This window comes from Cucumis sativus, chromosome 6 (assembly GCF_000004075.3).
Source record: "Cucumis sativus cultivar 9930 chromosome 6, Cucumber_9930_V3, whole genome shotgun sequence".
Lineage (NCBI taxonomy): Eukaryota > Viridiplantae > Streptophyta > Magnoliopsida > Cucurbitales > Cucurbitaceae > Cucumis > Cucumis sativus.
In genome coordinates, this window is record NC_026660.2 from 8,201,919 (window position 1) to 8,222,777 (window position 20,859).

At 33.2% G+C, this 20,859-nt stretch overlaps 2 protein-coding genes across 2 annotated transcripts; both read left to right on the top strand.

Annotated features, from left to right (window-relative positions):
• Positions 1-3,271: 3,271 nt before the first annotated feature.
• Positions 3,272-5,889, top strand: LOC101214874 (pentatricopeptide repeat-containing protein At2g17210). Its single transcript, XM_004140014.3, has one exon. It carries the CDS (start codon positions 3,548-3,550, stop codon positions 5,789-5,791), a length of 2,244 nt encoding a protein of 747 aa, XP_004140062.1. The 5' UTR covers positions 3,272-3,547; the 3' UTR covers positions 5,792-5,889.
• Positions 5,890-11,927: 6,038 nt separating this feature from the next.
• On the top strand, positions 11,928-12,483 carry LOC105435990 (metallothionein-like protein 4A). Its single transcript, XM_011660102.2, has one exon. The coding sequence runs from the start codon at positions 12,093-12,095 to the stop codon at positions 12,363-12,365; it is 273 nt and encodes a 90-aa protein (XP_011658404.1). The 5' UTR covers positions 11,928-12,092; the 3' UTR covers positions 12,366-12,483.
• The last annotated feature ends 8,376 nt before the right edge of the window (positions 12,484-20,859 follow it).

Below are 20,859 nucleotides of genomic sequence, written 5' to 3' on the forward strand. Positions count from 1 at the left end.
ATCAATTTTTTTTAACCCAACTCAACCCATATTTTAACCTAACCCAACCCAACCCTTATAATATGGGTTGGGTAGTCCGGGTTATTCGGGTTCAACCCATATTTGTACACCCCTAGTTTCTTGTCAAATTTCTCAAATTAAAAACTATCATTGATAATTGCTATTAGTGTTAACAACAATCACTAATAACATCTATCACTGATAATTGTGATAGCATTTCAATTTGAGAATTAATTATTTCACACGTTTCTCGATTTTTTCATATTGAAAGCTATCACTAATAACTACAATTAGTGAACAAGTTATTAGTGAATATCATTGATGATTATTATCGGTTGTGATCACTAACAACTATTATCAGTGATAACTTGTTACCATTACAAGTATTTTTTTTTCGTTTTCTTAAATCGAAAGCTATCGTTGATAGCAATTGATAGTTGTTATATACTGCTACTACTAATAGATGCTATCAATGATAATTTTTAAATTGAGAAATATGTTATCCATTGATATAATTGACAACACCTACCAACAATAACTTTTATTAATGATAACTAATGAAGGGTAGAGTAACTTTCAATTTGAGAAATATGATATCATTTGTTATAGTTAGTTGCTATCACTGATAACTACTTTTAGTAATAGCTTTCAATTTGAAAAATGTGGTATCAATTGCTATCACTGATATCTTTTACCAACGAGGTTGCTATTAATTGATATTTCTGATAGTTACTATTTGTATTGCATGATTTGATGAAATGAATTATAACGCATTGAGGCAAAATTTGATTTATTATAGATGTTGATAAAAGATATCACTCAGTAGACATTTTTGTCTAACCTTTCAAATATTTTATTTTATTCCCCCTCCCCTCTCCCCCCAAGGACATCACTCGTTTGATTTGTAGCCTTAATCACTTATTGTGCCTATTTGAACACATCAACTTAGTAGTAACCACTGTCAACTCACATATCATTTAGAAGCTAGGTGAGAAGAGTCAAAATGTTGTTTTGTGTTTGTATTTAGTTTCTTTGGAAGTAACTTTGTACTGAGGGTCAAAAATACTCTCTCATGGAATATTAACGAAGTCTTGGTATTTTCAGTTGAGTTATCGTTTCGCTCATTTTGCATTAAGTTTGTTGGTTGTGTTTGTTCTGTTTACTAGGCGTTATGCGTATTATCTCGCAGTGAGGGTCGCGTCGAATATCTATACAGTCGCTTGGTCGTATAAAGTGATTTTTGGGGTGGGACAAGACAATTAATGCTCAAAACAACACATAACAAGCCTAGTAACCATTTTGTTAACCTAGGGATCACTTATAATCATTTAACAAATGCAAGGGATTAACATGTTATTTTACAACTTACGTAACCAAATAAACATGAATCTCAAACTTCAGAGACTAAAAGTACATCTTCTCCCTTTATATACAATAGATGAGAGAGATGAAATGTTGTTGTTCAACTCTTCATAGTGGTCGGAGACTCACCATTGCGCGAGACTCAAGAAGATCAATTCATTGTAATTGGAGACTAGCGAAAGAAGAATTGAGAGGTGTTCTCGGTTGGAGATGGTTTCTAAGATCAAGTTGGTAAATTCAAAGATTGTTAATGCAAGTGGAAGACCATTTTTTCATTCAATGGGCTAATAGAAGCCGGTGGCAGCGCCAAGAAGAGTAGAAGATAGGGAGGGCAACAATTGATATTGGTGGCTGGGTTGAGATGGGTGACGATGTAAAGAAGAACAGAAAACATAAAAGGGTAGCAACTGGGTTGAGACCGATTGCGCCACGAAGAAGAAAACACAACAAAGGGGGAAGGGGTCGTCGATTGGGTTTGCGAAAGGAAGGAGAAAAAAGATGATTTTTTTTCTTTTGGTACATCCGAAGGCAACTAGATATATAAGTATGTATATTATTAGAACAGTTTTAAATACAATAAAAATTTGAAATTATTTATAAAATATAGCATAGTCCATTAAAGCTTCGACTATATTTAGCTTTGGCTATAATTTGAAAATAGTTTCGAAATCTCATAGATCATTTATATATATATATTGTATATACTTTCAATTTTATTTTGATAATCAATAAGAATTTCAAGCATAAACATAGCTTTAATTTCAAACATATAAAAATATTCTTCCTTTTCCTTATTAATTACCAAAATAAAATTCCAAACTTGCAATATCCAAAAAAAACAAGGGACGCTTGCAAAAAATGCAAATCAAGTTATAATAATTAAGCTCATAGCACACACATTTGTTGTTTACAAAAATGGCAAAAGTAAAGTCCAACTCACCTATACAAGATGTAAAATGTCATAAGTGCCTTGCTACTAATGTACATTTGATACATTTGATATACCTAATATTCTTTGATACACATGATACTCCTTGATACACTTATATACATTTGATACTTTTTGATAACCCTTGGACATTGATATATTTGATGAACCATTATACTTTTTGATACACTCAATACCCTTTAATACACCTGAAAGACCTTGAAACACTTAATACTCATTGTTACACTTTATTCTTCTTGATACATTTGATACCCTTTAGGTCTTGAAACACTTAAATGCTTCATTAATAAGTTTATTGCACTTAAATGTTTTATTAATAAGTTTAATGCACTTAATGTCCTGCTAATAAACTTGTTATGCTTCATTGTTTTAAAATTTAGAGTAAATGTCATAATTAGAAAGAGCATTAAAACTATTTATAAAACATAACAAAAAAAACTCATGAACTAGAAAGAATTTGATGAATGTGCCCGATAGTTTCAATTTCTTTACTATATTTGAAAATGCCCTTTTAATTTAATTAAATGCCTCTAGTGTTTAAAATCTCAATTATATAAGAATCACATGGTAATATGATGTCAATTCGATTGAGATTGATTGAATTATTTTTAGAATAGTTGATGCACTTATTTAGTTGGTTAGATGGATGATATATATGACTTGAGATGTGAAATTCACTACAAATAAACATAAGATATCAATTAGATAACACAATCGATATCAAATAGAAATTGGAGGTGTTAAAAGAATGAAAGTTAATCAAAAGACAATCAAAGAATGAATATCAAATAGAAATTGGAGGTGGTAAAGAATGAAAGGTAATGGGAAGACATCAAACAATATTAAAAAATTACTATGAAAAAGAAAAGTAATTAAGAAATAATGAAATGACTATCAAAACAAAAAACTTACTATGATCCAAGACAGAAGCTTAACTAAAATTGAAAAGAGTGTAGAAGATAATAAGATGAATTATTCATTGGTAATCAAATTTCGTGCATAGTCCGTAAGCGAATGAGTATTTTATACGTAACAAAATTGTTTTCAGAATAACACTTATTGCCCACTTCAACTGGAAATTGTGTTACGGAGTGCATCATCTTGTTGCCCACTTCAAATGGTTTTCTGCCCAACTTCCATGGTTGAACAGACAGCCATATTTACTCCATTGCTGAAGCCTGAAGCCGTTCCACAGTGTACATTGTTGTCAAACTTTACTGGAAAACGCATTTACTAATGCGCTTCTCGAATTTTCAAGCTGGTTTGAGGCTTTCCGATTTGATTTCAAAGATCAAAGACGCGTCATACAGCGGAAACTGGCAAGAAGCTCTTCAACTTTACCACGAAATCAGAATCTCTGGAGCTCAATTGTCAGACACTTGGGTGCTCCCTTCCATTCTCAAAGCATGTTCGAACACTTCTTTCAATCTTGGAACCGCTATGCACGGATGTCTCATCAAACAAGGATGCCAATCTTCCACTTCCATTGCTAATTCCACCATTGACTTTTATATGAAATATGGTGATTTGGATTCAGCACAACGTGCTTTTGATTCTACGAAGAACAAGGATTCGGTATCTTGGAATGTGATGGTTCATGGGAATTTCTCGAATGGGAGCATAATGGCAGGTTTGTGCTGGTTTATCAAGGGTAGATTTGCCCATTTTCAGCCCAATATTTCTTCGTTGCTACTTGTAATTCAGGCCTTTCGTGAGCTTAAAATTTACAGTCAAGGCTTTGCGTTTCATGGTTATATATTTCGCTCTGGCTTCTCTGCCATTCTTTCAGTTCAAAACTCTCTGCTGAGCTTGTATGCTGAAGTCCATATGTATTTTGCCCACAAGTTGTTTGGTGAAATGTCAGTTAGAAATGATGTTGTTTCCTGGAGTGTGATGATCGGAGGTTTTGTGCAAATTGGGGAAGATGAACAGGGGTTCCTGATGTTTCGAAATATGGTCACAGAGGCTGGCATTCCACCAGATGGAGTAACTGTTGTTAGTGTTCTTAAAGCTTGCACCAACTTGAAAGATATTTCACTTGGAACTATGGTACATGGGTTGGTGATTTTTAGGGGCTTGGAAGATGATTTATTTGTTGGAAACTCTTTGATAGACATGTATTCCAAATGTTTTAATGTTCATTCTGCATTTAAAGCTTTTAAGGAGATACCAGAGAAGAATATCATCTCGTGGAATTTGATGTTGTCGGCATATATCCTCAATGAGAGTCATTTGGAAGCTTTGGCATTGCTTGGGACAATGGTCAGAGAAGGGGCTGAGAAAGATGAGGTGACCTTGGCGAATGTTCTTCAGATAGCTAAGCATTTTCTGGACTCATTAAAATGCCGGTCCGTCCATGGTGTGATTATACGGAAGGGATACGAATCAAATGAATTGCTGCTGAACTCTGTAATTGATGCTTATGCAAAATGCAATCTGGTTGAGCTTGCACGTATGGTTTTTGATGGAATGAATAAGAAAGATGTAGTGGCTTGGAGCACCATGATTGCAGGCTTTGCCCGTAATGGCAAACCGGACGAGGCGATATCAGTCTTCAAGCAAATGAATGAAGAGGTGATCCCAAACAATGTTTCGATTATGAATCTTATGGAGGCTTGTGCTGTCTCTGCGGAATTGAGACAATCGAAATGGGCTCACGGCATAGCTGTCAGAAGAGGTTTGGCTAGTGAAGTAGATATTGGAACATCCATTATTGACATGTACTCAAAATGTGGAGACATAGAAGCCTCCATTAGAGCCTTCAACCAAATCCCACAAAAAAATGTTGTGTGTTGGAGTGCTATGATATCTGCCTTTCGCATCAACGGTCTCGCACACGAAGCCTTGATGTTGTTTGAGAAAATAAAACAAAATGGCACTAAGCCAAATGCTGTGACTGCTCTGTCATTGCTCTCTGCTTGTAGCCATGGAGGACTAATGGAAGAAGGACTCTCTTTTTTCACATCCATGGTTCAGAAACATGGAATTGAGCCTGGTTTGGAACATTACTCGTGCATTGTCGACATGTTATCCCGAGCGGGGAAATTTAACGAAGCATTAGAGTTGATTGAGAAACTGCCTAAAGAAATGGAAGCAGGTGCTAGCATTTGGGGGACACTCTTGAGTTCTTGTAGGAGCTACGGAAACATTTCGCTTGGCTCAGGAGCAGCCTCTCGTGTTCTCCAACTCGAACCTTTGAGCTCGGCAGGCTACATGCTTGCATCTAACTTGTATGCAAACTGTGGGCTAATGATTGATTCTGCAAAAATGAGAAGGTTGGCAAAAGAGAAAGGAGTTAAAGTTGTTGCTGGATATAGTTTGGTGCATATTAATTCTCAGACTTGGCGATTTGTTGCTGGAGATGTGCTCAATCCAAGAGCTGATGAGATCTATTTAATGGTTAAAAAATTGCACGGTGTAATGAAGATTGATTGTTTGAAACTTTTAGATGCGCTTTTCAACGTTGAGTTTAATGGTTAAAACATTAAAACACAAAGTTCGAAGAACACTTTGAAATGAGGTTTAAAGTGTTGAATATAGATTCAAATGAAAATGTATTGAATACGGATATTATATTATTTAATACTAAAATTAATCATAAAAGTCATTCAAAATTTTTAATTTATGAAACACAGATACTTCATCTTACCAAAGATTTTGTAATATCAAATACCGATACTTTTAGATACGTATCTGATACTTGATTTGATGTATCATGAAAATATTTGGCGCGTAATGACACACAATTCAACACATTTATTTTTATGTTAGACTATTATCTAAAGAGAAGATAAACAACCCATGTAATATTTTCCAACTCAAAACTAAACAACCTATCTAATTAATATATGCTCATTCCCTCATCCAATACTAAAATGATTAAACAAATAAGATACCAAATCTTAGGGTCATCTAATCATCATCATAAATGAGTCCTCGTAAAGCCTTTTAAAATATAACTCTCTCGAATATATGCAACACAATTTAACAAACAAGTTCTTTGTTTATCTTCGTACTTTGCCTCTAATCTTCTTTCTTTTGATAAATTTGTGCCTCTTTTCTATAGAATTCTATCGATTATTGTACTTTCATGATTTTGATGTGTTTTTTTTCTCTATTGTTGTGTTAATATTGTATTTCGTACCATTGTCATTAATTTGACTTTTTATGATTTTTTTTGTAGATTTAGTGAATTACATTTAGTATCTTAATGGAAATTTACCTATATCTTAGATTTTATAAAGGAAAAAAAGAATGTATCTTGTAGTATCTTAGTTTTTTAGAAATGGATGTATGTCGTATCCTATCATATCCGTATCTCGTATCAATGGAAAATGATGTCATACCTTGAGTGGATTTTTTTTTAGCTTTAATATCATTGACTTTGTACTGAGACTCACCACAAACTGGGCATGGTTGCAAATCTTCAAGTTTCTTCTAATACAATACACAATCATATTTATGGACTCATAACCAAGACTTAAGTCATACAATTTTCACGTAGCTTCATAAAAGGAAGTAGGTGTGGCAGTGTCTGATGGAAACACTGCTTTTAACAATTATAACAACATGTCAAACGATTTGTTACTATAGTTATTGAGATCTTTGATGTGCATCAACTTCACTGAAAAGTTTAAGGAGGAAAATTCTAAACAATCATGGTACAATTCATTTTGTGCTTCTTTCATTAAATCCTCAAATAAGTTTGTTATATCTCATTCTTGACTATTAAAGGACATTTCATTCTTGATCCCTTGTTTAGTGGACTCTTTGATTTCAATTAATACTCGTAAATCATTTATAAGATTCAACATTTCATTCTCTTAAAAAACATTGCTAGTTTCTTCATCATTATGCAGTGAATGCGTTGCAACTCTTTCAAAACCTCAAGGTAAGTTGATGGACTCTCCAAGATCATATACCCATTCACAGTATGAGGGAGATATTCCATAAGTTAATAGATGTCGTTCCACACCCTCTAATGACTCTCATATTGAGTTGATACAATTTTTTGTATGGTCATCTTGTTCGTCCGAAATTATTAACATGAAACTTTGCCACCTCTAAAAATTAGGACACTCATTCTCTATACTCAACCGATAATTTATTTCTAAGTTTGATCCACTCCTTGTTTATTGTTAATAATAAACGTTTTTCGACAAACTTGTAAATTCAACATAAGTAATTTCCTGTATTATTTAGTCAAATACTTACGGTTACTTATTACAAGCTCATTCATGCTTATAGGACTAAAAGAATCTTATTAAAATGCCAACAAGTTTAACCAATAGATTGTACTTGGACACTATCTAAAGCTTAAACTCTTGAAATTAAAGTAGTTATATTTCATACAACCACATTCTTAACCCAAGCTTAAATTAAGTCAAAACAACTCCAATAGGAAATAACAAAATCAAAATCAAGAAAAATAAATAAAAGAAACTTCAATCTAATTTAACCACAACAAACCAAAATTAAGAAAAATAATAAGCAAATAACCAAAAAAGTCGTTTAAGAAATTAAAATTTTTCAATCAACAAATTTCTTATATTATGCAACTTCAATCCCAATTAATCACAACCAAAATTAAGAAAAAAACCCTAACATAACATAACCCTAAAATTTATCACAACTTATAACCCCAAAATTTATCACAACTTATAACCCCAAAATCTCTAACATGATATAACCCCAAAATTGAAAGAGAAACTTCAATCCAATTTATCACAACCAAAACTTGAAATAATCTAAAAAATTATCCCAACCAAACTTCAAAACATAGAAAGATTCGCAAAATGGAGAACAAAAGAGGCATTTCCATACCATAAGAGATAATCGACAGTGGCAAAAAACTGTGGGGGAAGGAGAAGACCAGTGGTCAAAGACGATGTTACACAGGTGGTTGAAGGCGACGTCAAACCGATAGTCGAAGGCATCATCCAATAGTGGAAGGGAGAGAATGCGAGGCAGATGGTTTCTCCAGAGAATTTGCCTAAAAATTCATAGGAGGCAGCTTTGACCCTTAAATTCACATAGGTAAGTCTATAAAAAATACTCTTGTAGCTAGGTATTCCACTTGACAACAAGTATAGATCTCATTAAGAACGCAATTCAACCTTTTCATTTGCTTCATAGGATATGATGGTGTGACTCTAGGTCATAGAAAGGAACTCTTGTATCGTTTTTACATGATTCATTCCATATCACTTGTGAACAACTATTACACTTTGAACCAATTTCTTAGGATCTTTAGTTTATAGGTTGGGTTTTCCACACATGTGATTCATTTTTCTATAGGCATAAGTCTCATCCTTTCTCAGGTTTTAAAAACTTTTCTCTTGTCAATCCTTTCGTTAAAGGATCAACAAGGTTTTCATCTATCTGTTTATGTTCAACTCTAACAACACTAGTAATAAAGAATTTGTCATCTTTTTTCGTTATAATTATAGTTCTGAACTTTTATGATTGCTGCAGATTATGAAAATGGATCAAGATGGCTGGTACATATTTTTTTCCATAACCAATCTGCTTTTTCACTAGTAGTTGCTAGTGCTATGATATTGGACTCCATCGTTTACTTAGCCAAAGTAGTATGTTTCTTGGACTTCCAAGAAACAACACCTCCTTTTTTATTTAAGATATAGCCACTAGTACCCTTCGAGTCATCCAAGAGGGAGTTCGAGGATAGCAAAAAGCCTTTAGGTTTTGGATTTTCTTTAAATACCTTATAACCCTTTTTATAGCATTCTAATGCTCTATACTAGGTCTTCTTGTAATCCTACAACATAAGCTATATCAGGCTTAGTGCAATCAACAACATATTTGAGATTGCCTATGATGCTTGCATACTCGAATTGGTTTTTGAACAACTTTACACTAGGGTCATAAGGAGTACATGCTAGTTTACATTTGAAGTAATTATATTCCTTTAGAATTTTATTTACATAATGAGATTGATCTAACAGACGATTCCTTCACAGAGTTACTTTTATTCTTATGATTACACTTGTCATGCCCTACTCCAACTTACTAGCTACCTGCGACCAAGTGGAGGCGTGCCACCTAAATATCTAACATGTATCACATTGCGTGATAAACGTTGAATGCCTAGTAAGTGGAACAACTTCTCTAAACAAGTTTCAACATAGAACTCAAGAGACTTTCTCAACACAACATAGCAAAAAAGAATAAAACTTAAGTAATTAACAAGCTTGTCTTAATTGTCTAATCTTTAACTTTAGTTCAACTTATACTCTAACTTATCAAGCGATAAGCACAACACAGCCAACAAAATAGAAAATACAACTTCACTTTTATTACTTGATCCAATGCTTTACAATTACATTTTTCTTTCTCACATAGTTCAAAGGTAAATCTTAAGCTTTGAACCCCTCACTTGACTCTCACCAAACTGGGATGCTACCCTTCGCATTCAATGTGTTTAGGAGTCTAATTACTCCTTGATAGCCTAGCAACCCATTTTAGGACAAAGGCTTATCCCTCACACAAAACTGGGATGCAATCCTCTTCAAATATAATAACTTCGAAATATGCGAAAATGGATAACTTGATCAGCTTTTCCGTGTAATGATCATCTTAACCTTCTTTACTTGGCTTCAAGCCTAGACATCTGAGGAAGGGAAAACTCAACACGTAAGTCAAAGTAAAGAGGATTGCATTTATATTTATATCTATAAAAAAAGAAATTAGAAGAGAGTTTGAGTTTTTTGGTTTGTATAAATTCTCTTCAAGATTGAAAACAATAAAGAAAAGAAAGTCCCCTTGACCAGTAGATGTAGACATTTTGGCCGTACCACTTAAATTTCTTTGTTCTTTATCTCCCTTTAGTCCATTTTTTTATATTCTTCTTTTTTAATATGTGTTATTCTCCTTCATCAAGTTCTTCATCGAGCATTTGAGAGAAAAAGAGATAACATCATAGTGATATTTTTCCTGTAGCTTTTGCTCGTGTATGGAAAAAGAGAGAAGATCACACTTGAAAGTGTTATTTATATTTACTTTCCACACCATCCAATATTAATCCTAAAATGAGATCTTTCTTTTCCTTCTCAATGCTAAATAATTAGATGAAAAATGCTTGAACACTTAAAACAACAAAAAAATGCTTAAATGTCTCTTCAACTCTCATAAAAAGTTTCTAAAAAATGAATAAAGTTTCAAAGCAACACTTTAACCCTTGAAACGAATGAATAGTGCATAAGTGCCACTTTTATTCTCAAAATCAAGGTAAAATTCATAAAAGTATGCAAGTAGCACTTTGCCTCTCAAAACAACCTAAATTTTTTAAGATAAGTATTGAATCTCAAATGTCAGATGCAACCAAAAAGTTCATAAAACGTGTGTATCTGACACTTAACTGCCAAAAGAACCAAAAAGTTCATATGTACCACTTTAACTCTAACTTACAAAAACCAGTCCTAGATTGTAAACTTTATCCAAAGTTTTAACAAGAGAAATTACAATGAATGACTATTTTAACAATAATAATTAAGGATATAGCAACATTTTAAAAAAATTACAAATATAGCAAAACTATCATTGATAGACTTGTATTGCTGATAGACTCCATATGATATATAATGATAGACCAATATTTGCAACATAGTCTATCAATGATAGACTTATATCATTGATAGAATTTGACAAATTTTGCTATATTTGTAAATTTTTTTAAAATTGTGTTATATACTTAATTAATTTGAATTTAATGGCTAAATTTGCAACTATCTCTTTTAACAATGGTTGAAATATTACTTCTCCTAATTTTAACTGAGAATATCTCTCCATTGGAACTAATGTTAGTATGATTATTTATCCATCAAACTAAGAGATATACTTTATATTCGGGAATTCCATCCATATATGGACAAAGGTTCAACAAATTTCTAATGGAAAAAGATTGATTTATGTACCTTAAATTTTAAGCTTTTGTTTTAACTTTGACTTTCTAAAATAGAAAAATTGTTCTCATTAACGTCTAGATTTTAATGTAAAAACACTTCCATAAGCTATATACAGATTCACAAGGTAGATCCACGTCATTGCCTCAATATTTGAACACTCCCACATGTAAATCTCACTAAACATAGCTAAGAAAATACCAAAGAAGCCAAAATTTTCCAGCATAAACTTAAGAAATAAACTACAAACAACATATGTGATTGTAAGTTCAAACTAAATGCCAAAAACTAGATTCACTTAGCAACAGAAACAAATCTCGAGCAGAGGAACACAAAAAGGGAAAGAAAACAAGAACAAAAGCAAATAAAAATCAAACAATGATCTCAGATCAAGTTTTAGCACATGAACAACGTATAAGAGACTCACCGTTTGTGGTATGTAATCTACTTCATGCATGCCAAATTGTTTATAAATAATGACATTTGGTGGGTTTGTAAGTATGAACAATACTGACAGAGAAAGTGGAAATTTATGAGAATTTTAATTTTTCAAATTTATTTATTATTTCATTTATTTATTTATTTATGTTTTATATTATTATTTTAATATTATATTTTTTGAGTTTTCGTATTTGGACTGTTATTTTAAAAATGATGGATTCATAAATATCATCCCAACATATAAGAAAACAAACCGAGAGGGAGGGAGGGAGGATCAAAGTTCCACTTAATACAACCATGCACGAGGGAAGTCACCACGTGGATTGGCACGTGTAAGCAGAAAGCAGTATCGTTGTAGCTTCCAACTTATATAAATTTAAACTAATGGAACCAGAAGGGAGAAGAGGAGATAATTAAAAATGGCAGAACCAGGTGGTCGTAGCGGTAGAGGCGGAGTCGGGGCTTGCAACCAGAGCTGCGGTTGTGCCGTTCCCTGCCCCGGTGGAAACGCTTGTAGGTGCTCAACTGCAGCGGCAGCGGGAGGGGAGACTGCGTATAATTGGAGATGCCCGTGCGGGGAGCATTGTGACTGTAACCCGTGCACGTGTCCCAGAACGGAGGTCGGAGTCGGGAAGGGTAACTGCAGGTGTGGAGCGGATTGTCGATGTGAAGTTTGCCGGTGTGAATCGTGAGAGTTCGAGAATGAAACGTTGTCGTGTTAGCTTTGGGTTGTGTAATGAACTATGGTGATGTAAGGTTTGGCGAGAGACTAAAGATAATTCAATAAAACTCAACTTCTACTCTGTACTCTTTTTTGCCTGTATTATGCTTTCTTTTTCTTACCTAGATTGTTTTGTTTCAAAACAAAAGGCTGTTCCCATTTAACGTCTACTCATAGCTGCATGATGCATCCAATTTATTTTAACAAAATATAAGTTTGAAAAAGTGAAGAGGGGAGATACATGGATATATCAAGCTGATCATTTGAAAGGAAAAAGAAATAAAACAAACAGATTGGTTGTTAGAATTCAGTATAAAAACTAAATATTATCCATGGTTCTTGGAAGTTCAGAATTCACTTCTTTTATACAAAAACTATGATCACTATATAAACAAATTGTCATTTTTAATTTATACAGTTAAATGGGAGTATTAGGGGTGTTTGGTGTTTGCTGCAAAACATGTATTAGAATTACAGTTTTCAGTTTAACCTTTTTCTTGGGATGGTCCTTGTTTGTTAATATTATTTCTCATTCCTTATATTTCCACTCATTCTTCCTTAATATTCTCACTTCTTTACAAATATTCTCACTTCTTTATGTCATTTGTTTACTTTTTCTTGCACTTCTTATTTGTCATTATTTTACATTTTCTTCCTTGTCAATGTCAATGAATCATGTGAGTTGAGTTGAGATAGACCACTGATCAGTCATGAGTGAGTTGAGTTGAGATAGACCACTGATCAGTCAGTTGAGTGAGTTGAGTTGACTGATCAGTCATGAGTGAGTTGAGACCACTGATCAGTCAGTTGAGTGAGTTGTCATGAATGAGTTGAGTTGAGATAGACCACTGATCAGTCAGTTGAGTGAGTTGAGTTGACTGATCAGTCATGAATGAGTTGAGTTGAGATAGACCACTGATCAGTCAGTTGAGTGAGTTGAGTTGAGATAGACCACTGATCAGTCAACTGAGTTGAGTTGAGATAGACCACTGATCAGTGAGTTGAGTTGAGACAGACCACCGATCAGACAGTTGAGTTGAGACAGACCACTGATAAGACAGTTGAGTTGAGACAGACCACTGATCGGTTAGTTAGTTGAGATAGACCACTGATCAGTCAACTGAGTTGAGTTGAGATAGACCACTGATCAGTGAGTTGAGTTGAGACAGACCACCGATCAGACAGTTGAGTTGAGACAGACCACTGATAAGACAGTTGAGTTGAGACAGACCACTGATCGGTTAGTTAGTTGAGTTGGGATCAGTGAGTTAAGTTGAGATAGACTACTGATCAATCACTTAAGATATAGACTATTGATCAATCACTTGAGATATAGATCACTGATCAGACTCAGTTGAGATAGACCACTGTTAATAACAGATCAGTCAATCAGTTGAGATAAACCACTCAATTGAAATAGACCACTGTTACCGATAGATCTAAACCAAAGGACAAGATTTGATTGACATAGACCAATGTTATTAATAGATCTAAACTAGGACAAGATTGACAAGCTACCAAAGGACAAGATTGATAAGATTGTTTAAATTGGGTATCTTGATTTGATAGACCATTGTTATTAATAGATCTAAACCAAATGATAAGATTGACAAGATTGTTTAAATTGGGTATAAGGGTGCAAGATCCTTTAGACTAGATACAAGATCGTTTAGAAAGGTGCAAAAATATATAAGATCATTTAAATTGGATATAAGCGTATAAGATCATTTAGACTTGATACAAAGGTACAAGGTCGTCATGTACCAAGATTGTTTAAATTAATTTGGTTGGGTTAAAGATCATGTACCAAGATTGTTTAAATTAATTTGGTTGGATTCAAGATCATTTAATTGAGTATGAGGGTACAAGATCGTTGAGATTGGATATAAAAATTCAAAATCGTTTAAACTAGATACGAGAGTATAAAATTATATTATTTAGACTTTGTACAAGACCGTTCAAATTAGGTACAAAATCGTTATTAATTGTAAGGTATTTTAATTATTTTAATATAGTGTAAATATTTATTTTTATTATTACAGTATAGTGTAAATATTTATTTTTATTATTACAGTATAGTGTAAATATTTATTTTTATTATTTTAATACCGTGTAAATATTTTTGCGACTTTTTCGATCTTTTAAAACTCTCGTTTTTTATATGACAAATATTTGAAATTAATTTTATTAATTTCATCCATTTCACCAATTTGTGACTTTGGGTCATTTATTAAGAATGCTAAAGTCATGTGGAAGAAGGTCATCATCTTTCTCTTCCTTTTTCTTCTATAAGATTTGTGTGTTTTACGTCAATTTTCTTTATTTTGTTGTTCGATTTTGGTTTCGTAAATCTTAGGTTTCAATTTCCTCTTTCTTTTTCCTTTTGGCTTTGCGTGTTCTACAAATGACAATTTTGATTTTCTCTCTTTGGTTCACTTCGATTTTCTCCTTCTAACGTCGTATGGATGGTGTTGGGAGCTTTTCATGATCTCCCGATGCATCATATTATGTGTCAGGAGATCCTTTATTTTTTTAGAAAAAAGTATCTTCAATTAATAAATGAAATTTAAGGTATATATATATATATATAAAAAATATGTTGGGGGAAGGAGCCAAATTTAGTTGTTATATCTTTAGAATTTTAACCTTCTATGAACTTCTACCTTCTCGAATCATTTTTTTTATGTAGGTCTCTTATCTATCCCTTACATCCATATACTTTCAAACATTCTATTTCAGGAAAAAAAATACCTTGTTAACCAATTTGATCCTCACAACTAGATATACACATAGCAACAATTTAAAAAAAAATCATAACAATAATTGAGTGACATAAGATTTGATAGTAAAAGAAGAAAAGATGCAAAAAAAAAATATAAGAAAAAGCATTGAAAAGACACAACGTATGTCAAGTTCATATTCATAAATTAATCCATAGTCTGGAGTTTTGAGAAATAAATAAAGACAAACCATTAATCCATAATCCAATGTACGAGTAATAGATTCCAAAAAACAAATATTTGTCTAAAACATAAATCATAGATTTTCATATATAAAAGGCTTGCACATCTTCATTTGTTGTTCTGATTCTAGAAAGGAATGAGGACATCCAAAGTAAATTGAAAACATTTGCATTATTATGGAATGAATATGGGTTAATTCAACCAAAATTACGTATGAAAGCAGCAACGACTTGTTTCTATTTATCGTTAATGGAAGATTCATTGAGTAAAAGAGTTCATTCAAGAAAATTAATAGAAGAGAAACGAAGATAAAAAGCTTAATTCAACTTAGATCTTTACCAATTCTGTTTCAATCCTTTCATAGTCAACCCAACATATTTTGGCAGAAATTTATTCCCTAAAAGATACTGTTGATGCTAACATTGTAACGCCATAAAACATATCAAAAGGTAAACTTACCTGGTTACCCATTTGTGCATTGGCTATGTTTTCGTCGAGAAGAGCAAGTAACGATCTATTGAGCTCGTTTCGCTCTACCATGTCTAGCAACTGCACATAGAAAAGAATGGCATTAACATTTTTGTTGCAGAATTTTCTATTCTCAGCTGAGTGAAATGAGAAACAAAAAAACACATACAGTAGCTTTTACATCCTTTGATGTTAAAATTTTGGTTAAACCTTCCCTTACCTTTACTAGTTCCCTTTGCATTTTACTATAGGCTTCTGTAACATAACAGAAAATGAAATGAAATATATAAATGAAAACAGCCATCTAATTAAAAAACCCAGTTATTAGAATTACCTCTCGAAGCCAGTTTACTTGTTAATGAATGTCGGTTTACTTGGCGAAAAAAAAGAGTAAGAAAAGGAGCTTACCTTGATACTTTCTTGATAATGAAGGGAGATTAATGTTGAAGCCATGTTCGTCGTCATAGTTGATGTTTGCCATCAGTTGTGGATCTTCATGATCGAAGGAGAAATTGCAATGGTCATCAATTACATTGTATTTTCATAATATTCAGAAATACAGATTACATAGGTATCGTGTCTGTTTTAGTGATTATAATTTCTAAACGCATAATGATGAACAAATAATGAACTGGTGAATCATAGGAAATACCTCGCACAAGAGCCACGCAATGGAAAATCATTGGGCGATTAAATCATCTCTAGGTGAGGAACCACGTCATCATGCGAGGAAGACGCACTGAAAGACAAGTTGGAGTGACGTGACTTCACAGGATCAACATCAGCACTGACAATCTCATAAGAATGGAAGTTTCTTGCCGAAAAGCTGTCTAGAAAAGCACTTTGTCCCCAAACAAAGAAAAATGTCTGAATACACCATAAAGAGAGTCTGTAGCTAGAGTGGAGATGAAGGAAGTTCCTTTCTGTCCCCTAACTTGTAACACTATTTCATTGACTTATCTTCCAATTTTGTATTCTTTGTAGTTTGTATTGTATATATTGTGTTGGCCTATGGCCTACATTCTTTGTATTTGTCATAAGTACATAACTTTTCAATTCAACATTCCTTTGTTTTCCACTAGTCAACATGTTATTCGTAGCTTAGGTAGATGATAAGTTCTTGATAAGAAGAGTTGCATTGCTTATAAGTCTTATTGTGTTAGTTAAGCTATTTGCATCGTCTGGCCAGCATTAGTTGACAACTACCCGAAAAGAAAAGTAGCTAGAACCTAATTAACGCGTGCGAGGAGGAGTTTCATCTCCCCTCACTAGATTATTTCCAACATTTGTATCATGAAAAGGAAAACAAGTGTGCATAGTAGGTACCAAGAGGTAGCAGTCCTTAATCTCGAAATACTATATGGTTCATAAGTAGTTCCTTCTAGATATAACTCGTCAATTCATATTTAGCCATAGGATCCCTGAAAGCAACCATGTGTGACATATAATGACTTCAAGAGAAGCATGCCTTGATCATAAATATGGTTAGTGAGTTAAATTGCATCGAGGTCATCTCATCACCTATCTGTGTGGTAATATGTAGACATTCCTACCTTCATTTCTCTGTTACAAGTTAGATCGTATTACCATGCCATTTTCTTATCCCCTCTTTATAGACTCTGGTTGCTTAGTTTAGCAATTCTTACATTCATTATTCTTTAATTCTTGCAATTCGCCCAATTGATTAGTAACACTCTAGAACTAATGTCTTGAAACAATTCTTAGTGTTCAACTCTAGATCATCCAGGTAAACCTACTACTTCGTTTGCATTTGGGTTAACAGTAGAAAAACTTGGATTCAACGATGACTTAGGTTTCACACGATAAAAAGGTACATAGTGAGCATTTTGCATGATATGATCATGATCCGTAACTTATCACCTAAGATTAAGCAAGCAATACAGGAAGACATGGTGAGCAGATTACACTCAATGAACCTACTTAGTGACATATTGCAATTGCATTACACAGATGTTAGATTACTAAAACTAAGTCCCAACCAACACACCATCGTGGTTGCTCTCCAACCATAAACCACGGCCAAAATTTCAAAATATGAGTTCCTAATTGTCCTCCCAATATTCTATACTGTCAGACTCTTTCAATTGAATATTATATCAGATGCCACATATATCTCTATCTCTAACAAGTAATAAATGGGTGTAATAGCACAAAATGAAAGATAATATTAGAGAGCAAGCTACCATTAAATGATGTTTTGTACTGGCTTAACATCTAAAACCACCCCATCAAATGGTAGCCTCTGGTCTATAGGTTTCATCCCGTTGAGTAAAAGAGAAGTTAAAACCTTGAATGCTTTGGTAAAAAATGTCTAAGTAATTATGTCATGTTGGTACTTGGGATGGCCCACTTCACAACCCAATTCCAACAATCTCCCACGGTAAACTACCATTAAAAATCAATATGCATGTCAAAGAATGGTCAAATGCATTACTTGTGAACATCAAATGAAAGTTGGCCTACATCGCCAACCCTAAAAGTTAAGATCATAAGGATTGAGACAGAGAGAAAAAGAAGTCTTCTCCTCCCTTTCTTTTTCTTTTTTATGCTGAGGGAGATTAAAAAAATTGTACATATCACAAAATCTTACGCTCAAATCTGTGAGGAATTTGCAATTCTCACCAAAGCAATGATTCATGCACTCCCAACCTAGTATAAAAAGAAATAACTTCATTAATAGTTATTTATCTTCCTTCCCACTTGAATGTCAAAATTTGAGGCAGGGTAGATTGATAAATCCAAGCCACAGACAACTTGTTTTACCAAGTGAGGGTCTGATGCTTTCTACACATAATATTCGCAAAATACTAGACGGATACAAATATGAAAGAAGATCAAATACTACAGTAAAGGAAAGTTAATGTTGACAGTCAAAATTAATATCAATAGATAAAATTGTCGAAAACTTTTCAGTTTTCACTTATGAGAACTCTAAATTTGTAAAGTATCACTCAAACAATATGAAAATGAAATTGTTGTTCTTTACTTCTTTTTGAAAATTAACAAATTTGTTTACTCATCCTGCTATAAACCAAATCACAAGTAATGCATTGGTAACTCTCCCATAGTTTCTTATCCAAAAGATACTCTCTTCAACCAAGGTCTCTCTGAACTGATACTGCCCTTATAGTTCCAAAACATTGAAAAGGAAAATGTATAAACATGGATAAATGAATCTACCAATCATATTAGTTGGATTTGACAAGCTTTTGTATCACAAATAAAAGCTTATCTTCCAGTTTAGAAAATTTGCAAATTCATGGAGCAAGGCCACTCCTTGCATCTTTCCCACGCTGTCACCAGATCTAACACTTGGGTTCCATTTCCTAGAGCTTTAGACTTCAAGAGGTTCGAAAACAGAATTTTCAATTTTTTTTTTTTAAAAAGCACCATATATCAGTGATATCATAAATGTTTGACAACATGTAGAAGTTCTCAAAGCTTAAAAGGGATTATCTATTTAAATTGGTTAGATGAGTTTCATGAAATATGATCCAGCAAGAAAAATTAAGCAATTTGAAGCAATCAGATTCCCGTTGGTGACATTCTCCATTGAAAACAACTTTTAAACAATACTTTAATGGACATATAGAAACAGCCTAGAAATATTGGAACACAAACAAGCACTCGAAGTTATTATCCAAACTAAAACTATTGTGCAACATTTTGGTAGGCGAGAACCGAGGATAATACGCTTATACGACACTTGATTATAGTAAACGACAAGAAGTAGAAGTTTCATTAATATAAGAAATCAATTAAGTAACTGAGATTGACAAGAAAATTTGGATTCTAACTATGAAAAGGCAAGATATGCTACATTTCGCGCTGAACTTATATCCTCTATCAATAATGGGTAAGTGAAGGAGAATGAGAAGGCGGAAGCACAAAGAGTTAAGAATAAATATGAAACTCAATGGGACTTGTGAAACAGGTTCCTTCTCAAATCTAGCAGACAACAGCGATGACAATAGAGGCAAACGACCAGAGTCCTGCGCAGCCCGTGGGGTTCGGTGTGTACATTAGAGAATTGAAGCAGTATTTAAGGACTAGACCAACTTACGGAACAGAAATATATCTACTGTTAGAAGAGTGCAGCAATGAGTATTTAGTATTTAGTTGAGTGTACACTTATTAAATTAAATTTTTAATTAATTTTATCTACACTTATTAATTTAATTTAATCAATTAGTTAATTATTTCAATTTATAAAATTAAATTAAATTAATAACTCCCTTGAGTAAACAAGTTATAAACAAGTTATGTAAGGAATGAGGGTGGTTTTCCGAGGTATTCCAGAATCTCTAAGGAAGAGGAAGGTAAGATAAGGGTTACATAAGTCTTCTAAAAACCTTTGTGTACTACAATTCTCTCGGATAAAAAAATTCTCTCTAAAAAAAATATTTCCTTCAAGTTTTTTGGTTCCTACGAACCAATTTCTAGCTCAGAGTATAGAAAGGTTTTCAACTGGTAGTAGTGCCCCAATGTGGATATTTGTAGATACATGGTCGTCAACCAACGTAAGTTCTTCTTCTCTGTATTTCTTTTGTTTTTATAAAACATGTTTAGCCTTATAAAATTTTTGTTTCTGTAATTATTTTTTCCAATGTATATGATATTTTTTAAGTTTCCAATTACTTTGAGTTAAGGTCTTGTTAATTATTTTGCTGTATAGAGCTCTCATCCCTTCAACAAGATCGTTTAGGCTTAGTACAAGAGTACACGATCGTTTAGACTTGGTATGACTGAAGAAATGAAATTCTCATAGCGGAAGCGTGTGAACGTTGTGCAAATGGAATTCTATTTGAAAAACCAAAAAAATTGAAAGAAAAACAAACAAAGGTAAAAACAAAACATGCTTCTAAGAAGGGAAGGGAAATTTTTTTTTAACCTATGTAGAATCTCAAGAACACCTCTAATTAGAATATCTCCCAAGAACACCACAAAGTCTCTTTTATTATTCTTAAGGTGAAAATCAACATAGAGTTGTGAACTACTATGATATTGATCATT